This window comes from Zeus faber (assembly GCF_960531495.2).
Source record: "Zeus faber genome assembly, chromosome: 2".
Lineage (NCBI taxonomy): Eukaryota > Metazoa > Chordata > Actinopteri > Zeiformes > Zeidae > Zeus > Zeus faber.
Window position 1 is genome coordinate 36,051,680 of NC_137189.1, and position 9,885 is coordinate 36,061,564.

Sequence of the window (9,885 nt, forward strand, 5' to 3'; positions counted from 1 at the left end):
CCCTCCGGGTCGTCCACGGGACAGAGTTATTGCAGCAGTTGTTGATGATTTAAGAATTAATAAAGAGTTGCATTGCAGGTTGAGAACTTGAACTCCACTTGCAGACTGACTCCGTCCTGGATGCAAATGGCAAACAAATACTCAAAAAAGGAAGTGAGACATGCGTGTACATAATAATGGGTGTGCGTCAGTAACGTTCCCTCCCTACGTGAGTTCCAGTCAAAGCAGAACTGATGCCCCACTGTGTGTTTATTCCCCCCCGCAATCTTTCAGGTAGCGCTGGGTGTGCACGCCAGTATCGCTGAACACTTCACCTCTGCCAACAGGTTACGGGCCCGGCCCTACCCAGCGTTACCCAGAGATAGTTATCCCGCGATTTGCCACCGAGAGATCATCGCCACCTACTGCATGTCCGGTGAGGGTTAACGTGCTATCACCATGAGCAGACGGTTCGCCGAGTTGAGTAGCCGTTGGTCTCGGCTAGTTTTTGACAGAGACGAAAAGAGAAAACATTTTTGTGCCGTATTTAGCCGCAAGGGCTAAAGTCCACTATTTGAAATGAGCCTCGCAACGATAAGGAAGAAGTGGGGGAAAAAAAGAAAAAACGATGCAAATAATGCCGAGGCGTATGAAGAGTTACTCCAGTTTCTGGACGATAAAAGTTTGCCGCTGGTAATGCCAGAAGCGGTGGACAATGGCCGGAAAGCGCTGGAGATTCTGAGAGAGGATTATGCAGTGTTATTAACCTGCATACGGAACTGACTTCACCTCAAAAGTCGAGCAGTGAGACAGCCGTCACAGCACTGACGAACGCTGGTGACGCATTGAGTGACGGGCTCTTAGTAGCAATGATTTTGAAAGGACAGCCAGAATCATGGATGCTGGACGCTGGACGCTGGATGCTAGACACTGGATGCTGGATGCTGGATGCTGGACACTGGATGCTGGAAACGGGATGCTGGATGCTGGACGCGGGACGCTGGACGCGGGACGCTGGACGCTGGACGCTGGACGCTGGACACTGGACACTGGATGCTGGACGCTGGACGCTGGACGCGGGATACTGGATGCTGGATGCTGGACGCTGGACGCTGGACGCGGGATGCTGGATGCTGGACGCTGGATGCTGGACGCTGGATGCTGGACGCTGGACGCGGGATGCTGGATGCTGGACGCTGGATGCTGGACGCTGGATGCTGGACGCTGGCCGGATGCTCTCGCCACGCCAACCAGCGGTGGCGTACCTGAAGCTCGCTCCTCCTAACTCACATTTTTGCTCGCAAATCAATAAAAAAAAATCGCCTGAACGACGGCCTGTAACTCGGAAAACTTGCATGTTAGTGCACTCGTAATTCAAGGTACCACTGTATAACAGACTGTACTACTTACGCACACTAAATGATTAATGTGACGGCCAGTGTCGGAGGCGTAATGATACGCAGACATGGCATGAGATCCTAGAGCACTGTAATTTATGATGGTACTCAGAAATTACAGAGTGTTGTCGGCGGTACAACAATCAAGGGTAAAATTTACAAACCTGCCCTGCAATGCGAAATGTGCACTCAGGGAACGTTTATCCAAACCTGGAAACAGAGAGCCTGATGCAAGAGCTAAAGCGGCTCCAGAGTTGGTACACACAGATCTAGACCCAGGGCCTACACCACCCCCGGACGGAGGGCCTGGTAGAGCGGTTCGACGAGACGCGGAACGTGAGCGCCGCTTGCATGACATAGAGGCCCCGCCTTCGACAATTTGCACCGGGAGACAGGGTGTTAGCGATGCTCCCGGTGTCCAGCTCCAAATTGCTGGCAAAGTGGAAAGGACCCTCCGTGGTCACGCGGCGGGTTGGGCCGCGACTCGGCCGCACCACATTAATCTCCTCAGGGAGCGGAGGCAACAGGCGTCCGTGTCTCGGGCCACCGCCGTAATCCAGGGCAATAAGGTGGGCCAGAGGCTGCAAAACCGGCCGATCCCACCCGGGCCCTCTCCAGTAACCCTCTCTCGCCCCGGCCGGAGCGCGGACGTGGCCACGTTGTGACGGCAGCTTGTGGATGAGGTCCGACCCCCTGACAGGTCACACTTTTTCTCGTCCCACCTCTGGGACATTTTGGACCGGACGCGTTGGACGGCGCTCGCTGCCAGCACCAACATCAAGCCCCTGAATGGGGGAATATCCTTTGGAATCTAGAACCAAAGAACCTTTCAAGCCAAAAAGATTGAATTCATGTATTTCGTTAGTAGAAGAAGAACACACTATTTATATACTATATATATATATATAAATATATATATATATATATATATATATATATATATATATATATATATATATTTATATATACATACACATATTTATTATTATTATTATTGTATAAATACATATTTATTATTTATTTAATATTATAAGTACATTTATGACGGATCTTTTTATTTCATTTTACAAATGTTAGGTAGACGGACGGACAGACCGACAGACAGGCAGACAGACAGACAGACAGGCAGACAGACAGACAGACAGACAGACAGACAGACAGACAGACAGACAGACAGACGGACACCTTTTCCACCCTTGGAGGGAAATTGTGATTAAAGAATAAAATATTTTCTCTTTGTATATATTCTAATAAAATACAAATATAACTATAATATAAATATATTTCCAAAATACAAAATCAAAATAAGAATAATAACCTCGGACCCTCGGGGGGGGGGTGGTCGGAAATAAGCCACGCCCCCAAGCACTGGAACGCGGAAGTGTTGGGCGTTGCCAGGCAGAGCGGAGCCGTTGCGAAACAAGGCCGCTGACGTCGAGCCGCGGGGGGTGGTGGTGGTGGTGACGTGGACCCGGCGTCGTCACGACCACACGCGTCGGCCTCTAACCGTCACGGGGCGATGACGGACGCGGGCAACGACTACAACGACGGGGCCAGCGGTTCCTGGGGACCGGGGCCGTCCGCCGCCCCGCCGCCGCCGCCGCCGCCGCCGCCGCCGCGCCGGTGCTCCGCCGCCCTGCTGCTGTCGGTGGTTTGCTCCGCCGTCGCTCTCTCCGCGGTGGGCGCTCTGAGCGCCATGCTCTGCCCCATCCTCACTGGTGCGTGTGCGCCTCTCCGTGCGCCGCAGCTCCGATGTGTAACGATTCGGTCGTGCAGATATGAGGCCCGGCAATTCGATGCGGCGCTTTTCTTCACGTCAACGTACAATACAAGTAGAAATAATGCAATTCGATTAGAAAACAAACAAACAAAACCCCAATGAATCGAATTGTATTATTTCTACTTTTATTGAATATATTGTAATGACTCTGCACGCGTTGGGGGACTTATTAATAATGTGTAAATTATAATTTATTATTTATTAACAACTATACATATTATATATTACATATATTACATATACATGGATGTTTATTTTCGTCAGGGTCAGTCCAGTCAGCACCTCTGACGTCATCAAACCCCACCTGTCTTACCCACCCGTAGTACTTGATTGAGTCAAGAGAAAAGGATCATTTGTCCCAAAATCCCTCCCCTCTTCAGAACTGCAGGCTGAGAGGGTGAGAGCGGAGGACGGCACCGAAGTCAGGATACTCGGTGAGCGTCACAATCGTGGTGTGTTACATCCTTTCTGTGTTATGGACTTATTGAATGAATGTACAAAAGTTGTGTGTGTGTGTGTGTGTGTGTGTGTGTGTGTGTTTGCAGGCTTCTGGGGTATCCTTGTGTTGTCCATGTTTGCCGGCTGGACCTGCTGGATTTTCTCGTGGACCCTCACCTGCCTCGACTCCGACACACCCGGCTCCGCTTTCCCGAAACCCCTGACGCAGTCCTACTCCAGGTCACACGCACGCACGGCAGCAAAGGCTATTTATCCCCCATCGCGACGCTGATTCTGAGTCATTCCGCGAAGTTGGTGCCTTTTAGGCCTTTCCGTTTTCAGAATTTTAAATGGCAAAGAAGCATTTCATACACGCGTGAAAGAGGACCCGAGGTCCCCCAAAACACGTTTTGGGATTTTTTTAAGCCATTCTAACAATCCTCTATACCGGGCCGACCCAAAATGGGCTGTTTTTTTTGCGGGAGGAGCCCTGGGCCGCAAGTGTTGTGAGCCAATGCGAGTTCCAGGTTCTTTGAGCCAATAAATGATCATATTTGAATTGGAAATAACCTTTTTATACTTTATTCACATTTATTAATTTATTCATATTAACGTGTGGCTGGGGAAATGGATTTACCTCTTCAAAATAACAAAATGTATGTTCTTTTATCTTTTATTCCGTCATGCAAAACACAAAAGTGTGTGATCACCTTTTAAAAAAACATTTTCTCATATCGCGTGTTCATCGTGAACCTTCAGATGACCAGTTTTCAGCGTGACGAACATTCGGCTTTAAATCCGGTGGACACAAATGGCACCGCTGTTATGGAAAGGTGCTTCTCACACCCGTGTCTTCTCTTCCAGGCGCGCATCCGAGCCGCCCTTCCACCTCGGCCACGGCGTGGCCGCCCTGAACGGGATCATGGCCGTGCTGGTGGTCGCCTGGGGCCTCAGCTGAATCCCCCAAAAAATTAAAAACGGGGGCCTGCAGCCTCTCCAGCACCGGCCGTCGCTCCACTGGGTCGGCTGGGTGGAGACAGGGAGCGGCAGCGCGAGGAGAAGTTTGGAGGTCACGGCTGAGGTTTACAAAAGCACATCCTGTTTCCCTTTTCGTTCACCGACGTTTGAATGCACCGGTTTTCGGTATCGAGCCTTAATTGCGTCGTGCGTTTCTGATCAGTTGTACTGGGGGTAAACCTTACATTTTATTCATTCATTTTTCGGAATTTTTGCACGCTTCTCTACTGTTGAACAATTGAACTACTGGGGAAAAAAAAAAAAAAAAAAGATTCAAGGTTTATGTGTCACATACATATACATACATTCATACTTTTATGCAGTGAAATGTCTTTGCAACGCGCCCGGAAATTATGCACAATAAGTTCTAAACCGAACATAATATCTAACCTCATTTCTACCTAGCAACTAACTGAAACAAACTGATTCCTAAAACAAAACGCAGTTATTGAATAAAATAGTATAAATAAAAATAAAATAAGACTCAAAAGGTAACAAACACAGAGTGGGGGTAGAAAATAGAAGTGAAGGGAATAGAGTTTTGTATATGGGATAGGCTTTTTGTATATACAGATATGTGCAGTAAAGTGCATGTGAACAAGGTTAATAAAGTGAGTGTGGGGATAAAAAAAGAATCAAGATGTCATTTGAAGCTTATTTTTGTACTTGCTTCAGTTCAAAACCTGTGGGATCTTGAAGGACTGTGACTAAATGTCGTTTCCTTTGTTTTCTATCTGGTGCCTTGCTTTGGGCGTGGACTCCTGCTGGCTCAATGGCTCATGTTTCCATCAAAGCCTTTCTAACCCATTTGTTCGTCCCTTAAGTTATGTGTTTGCCATGTTATACCCGGGCCTTATTAAAATGTTCATTCCTTTTGAGCCCTAAAGCAAAACCTAATTTTTTGAAAATGGGAAGCTCCTGTCGCAGTCTTTAGATGTTGGAAAAATATGGAAAAATATAATAGATATAATAATAATAATAATAATAATAATAATAATAATAAAATGTTCGCCTGACTTTAATTGCATGCTGATTGTTCAGTATGTCGATTAAATGCATTACTTGATTGGAAACAAACATAAAACCAAGTCATGTATATGGGAGAAAAATACGTTGTCAGTACCAGTGTCCTGCCTTTTTTCAGAATTTATTTTTTATTAATAAAAAAGGTTTCACTTTTTGAAAAAGTGCTCTCGTGTTTATTGAAAACGCCAACTCGACAACTGAGCTTATAATTGTATTGTGATTTCATATGTTGAGGAAATACATATAGCCGCTGCGGGGCCGCTTTCCACATTCCCATCACATGCACAAACGCGCCATGGCTGAAATATGTAGTGAATCTTATCAAACTTGAATAGAGTTTTATATAGTTGCTGCTTTAGGAATATGTCAACTGGTGCAGGAGCTTGTCGTCACCACTAGATGACGACATCGGGTAATTTACTCCCAGCGCTGGCATTATAATTTACTATGTCGTAGAAAATGTTTCTGCTGACGGTAAATGACATGTAGCCATGAAAGAAAACATGACTTATATTTGTGTTTATATTACATAGTGTGATTTCTACTTTGAAAAATATATATATACATAAATATATATATATATATATATATATATATATATATACCAGTTGCCTGAGGCTTATTTGACTTGCAGTCTGACGTGACTGCAGTTTCTTCTCTCGCCAGTAGATGGTGATCTTTATTCAATAACCACTATAATATATGCAGTAAGCCCTGTAATGATACTTTAACTACAATTTACGTTTATTGGATTTACAAAAAATATGGGATGTCGTACACATTTAAATTCGGAAGGTAGTGATTGTACATGCATGCATTTAGCCTCCAACGTTCCATTGAGGCGGGCACCTTCCAATTTCTGCGGCGCCCCAGTGGGGTCATTATGCCGGGGTTCCAAACGGGGGCCCCCTGTACCCTGGCACCGCTTCAGAAGAAGCACACTCGCTGACGGACGGGCAGACAGACCGAGACAGGAGAGAGGAGAGAGAAGAAAAAAAACAAAAAAAACCTCGACCCGGCAGTCTGAAAAACAAAAGCTCTTGCCCTTCTCTGCACTCTTCTCGCCAAGCCGCAGCGAAAGGCCAAAGAGAGAGAAAGGCAATTGCGCGTCGCCGAAGGGCGCGGTGGCGGTTGCCCACGTTTGCGCCGCAGTGGGCCGACGCTACATTCTTCCGTCACTGGATCGATTTTGAGACATTCTGATCATTCCGATCACTCGGGTCGATTCCCACGGATCTGAAGATAAGGTTTAAGGTTTAAAAAAAAAAAAAAAAACGGTTTTCACCAGTTTTCCCCGGACTCCCAGGGGAGGACCCAACGACGGTCGCGTCACCGCGTCGGGGGGCCAAGCGGAGCGACGGGAAAGCGCTCGATCCCACGTCGATTGAAATTCCGCCCGTTATTATTTAACGTCTCGTCGTGTGAGGTTATTTGTTCGGGGGGGGGGCGTTCGGCTCTGACCGCGGCTCGGCGATGCACCTGGCGGGACGTCGTGAGGTCAGTGCCAAACTCCTGTCAACGTGCGCCCTTCCCCTTCCTCCTCCTCCTGCATCTCCTCCTCCTCTTCTTGGCATTCGCCCTCTTTTGCGGGGCTGGACACGGAGGGGCAGAAAGAGGGAGAGAAGGGTCGCTTGTTATTGTCGACTGGCTTTAAAGAGAATCGAAAGTGAAAGAGGAAGACGTGAAGGCCCGCTTCACACCTAATACGACAAACGACAAGAGCAAACCTGTCCGTTTATTCCTATGGAGAGTCAATGGGTCACATGCAGTGTATCAAAAAAATGACGCTGACAGTCACATTGGATGTCACCATATACACGATCGGCAAATCTCTTTTTATATAAGGGAATTGTGCGTATTTTTTGAAAATTTTGTACGCACTTTGCAAACACTATATGAAGGGACTTTTAAACTCTCGTTCATGGCAAACGCTAAATGTCCAGCTGAGCAAACTAGTCGCTGTTGTGCAGGTAAAAACGAGCTCCCCCCGTTTTCCCATGTTTCGTAATGCAAAAAAAACATCGGGGGCGCATTTCACCCGGCGACCGCTAGGGGGAGGATCCGCATTCGGTGTGAACGTTGTTGCTGTCGAACTGGTGTGGCAGCGCGTAGGTCGGGTTAGCCGTCGTAGTGTCGTAGCGCGTTTCAGCGATGGACACGGCGGTGGCGTCACCCGTCGCCTCTCTCCCCCAAAGCCGTGATTAAACAACCACCGAACAGAGACGACGGCCCTGATCCTGAAGGAGAACATTCATCATTTACCCAGCGCGCCGCTCCCTTCGGAGTTGCTGCGTGGGGATGCACTTGTACGATTTAAGATTCAAGAGGTTTATTTGTCACATACATAAACATGCGTTCATACATATATGCAGTGAAATGTCTTTGCAACGCGCCCGGACATTATGCACAATAGTTTGTAAACGGAACGTAATAGCTGACCTTAGCGCGGAGCGGCTGTGCAGGCAGCCGCAAGGGGCGGCGCCGCGTCACAAGCCCAAGGTCATTACACCGTCCGCTCTGTCAGATCGGAGACAGCGTGGGCTGCCACGGGGCGGGGAGTGAAAAAACGAGCCGCCAGCTTTTCAGACTGCGAGCCACCGTTCGACAGGTTTCAGAGGCTAATATTTTCGAGATGTGAGCAATAACCCTGATCCAAAAAAAAAACAAAAAAAAAAAACAAAAGAGAGAAAAACCTTTCTCTAATGTGACGGAGTAAAACCGCAAACTCTCTGAATATTGCTTTTAATCAGTTGAGATTTGAGAAGCAATTTGCGCAGAGTGTAAGACATCCAAATAATGAAAGGCGGGTGAATAGAGAGGAGAGGATCAGCCCACTGCAGCAGCCTCGAATGTCATTAGGGATGTTTACCACGGAACCTGGAGTAATGCTGCTTAATGTTGTTCTGTCAAGTTGTAAAGCCAATTAATTTGATTATTCATCCCTTTGTCTTGTTTTGCCGCTGCGTTGCTTTGGTTGTCACTGAATGGTTGTATTTCAACAATGTGTTTGTGGTGTGGGGATGGGACGGTTTGAGCAGCCGCACCCGACCTGGATCTAGGTGATTGGGTCAGGGTGGCTGCATGCCAGGCGCTCGTTGGTTGGTCGAACGTGCACCAGGTAAAACCACCATCCCCACACACGCTCAGGCGAGGAGCCCTGTCATGACATGTCCTAGCTGCTCCTGGCCTCCTCCCCACAATAAAATGGTGTCTACAACCCGACGTCCTCCGTGTCTCCGTGCCGGAGGACGCCCTGGAAGCGCCACTTGGGTGGCGTGTGGTAGGCGGAACTGCCACACGCCAGCACTTTATACTCTGTTTAGGGAACCTGTATAACATCTGGTCGTGTTTGTGTGTGTGTGTGTGTGTGTGTATATGTATATATACTGTATATGTATATGCGGGAATCGAACCAAAAACCATTTTGCTGTGAGGCTATATACTGTATATTTGTGTGTGCGTGTGTGTGTATGTATATACTGCATGTGTGTATATATTGTGTGTATGTATATATATATATATATATAGGCTGCGAGTCCGGATGGTACCAGGGTCCTGAAGGTCTGCCCGGACCAGCTCTGTGGGATTCTACAGCACCTCTTGAACCTCAGCCTGAACCAGGAGCTGGTTCCAGTGCGGTGGAAGACATCCTGCCTTGTTCCGGTGCCTAAGAAGTCTTCTCCCTCTGCCCTCAATGACTACAGACCGGTTGCCCTAGCATCACCCGTCATGAAAGTTCTTGAGAGACTGATATTGGCCCATCTCACACCTCAGTCGACCACCTCTCTGGACCCGCTGCAGTTTGCATACCGCCCCAAGGTTGGAGTTGAAGACGGCATCATCTACCGGCATCAGCGAGCCCGCTCTCGCCCGAACAAAGCAGGCGGCGCTGTGAGGATCATGTTTTGGGATTTTCTCCAGTGCTTTCAACACGATGCGGCCTGCGACTGCTGCGAGAGAAGCTCCAAGAGATGCAAGTGGACCATCAGTAAGGACCCCCACCAAAAACATGCACACATCATCGTCCGACCAGCAATGGACACTCGTCACCAGGTCCCCGGGCGCGTCGACGAATGCCGCCCACTGCACCTGGCTGCCCCCCGCCCCCCCCCCGGGAGGAAGCACAAGCCAGGATGGCTGAAATGCAGAGGCCTCATTTCACCGGCCACCATCCAAAGCGAGTGACTGAGCGGGTGGTTAGCAACACAGGAGCACCGCGGGGGACGGTACTCTCACCTTTCCTCTTCA

At 48.3% G+C, this 9,885-nt stretch overlaps 1 protein-coding gene across 1 annotated transcript; it reads left to right on the forward strand.

The window, feature by feature from the left end:
• The first annotated feature begins 2,792 nt into the window (after positions 1 to 2,792).
• arl6ip6 (ADP-ribosylation factor-like 6 interacting protein 6) lies at positions 2,793 to 5,791 on the forward strand. Its single transcript, XM_080024064.1, has 4 exons — positions 2,793 to 3,094; positions 3,537 to 3,590; positions 3,702 to 3,834; positions 4,459 to 5,791. Exons 1-4 carry the CDS (start codon positions 2,896 to 2,898, stop codon positions 4,550 to 4,552), a joined length of 480 nt encoding a protein of 159 aa, XP_079880190.1. The 5' UTR covers positions 2,793 to 2,895; the 3' UTR covers positions 4,553 to 5,791.
• Positions 5,792 to 9,885: the final 4,094 nt, after the last annotated feature.

Excerpts from the sequence above, each read along its gene's own strand:
- arl6ip6 (XM_080024064.1), top strand. The coding sequence starts at position 2,896 with ATGACGGACGCGGGCAACGACTACAACGACGGGGCCAGCGGTTCCTGG. Across the intron at positions 3,591-3,701 it reads CACCGAAGTCAGGATACTCG|GCTTCTGGGGTATCCTTGTG; the intron begins GTGAGCGTCACA and ends GTGTGTTTGCAG. Across the intron at positions 3,835-4,458 it reads CTGACGCAGTCCTACTCCAG|GCGCGCATCCGAGCCGCCCT; the intron begins GTCACACGCACG and ends CTTCTCTTCCAG.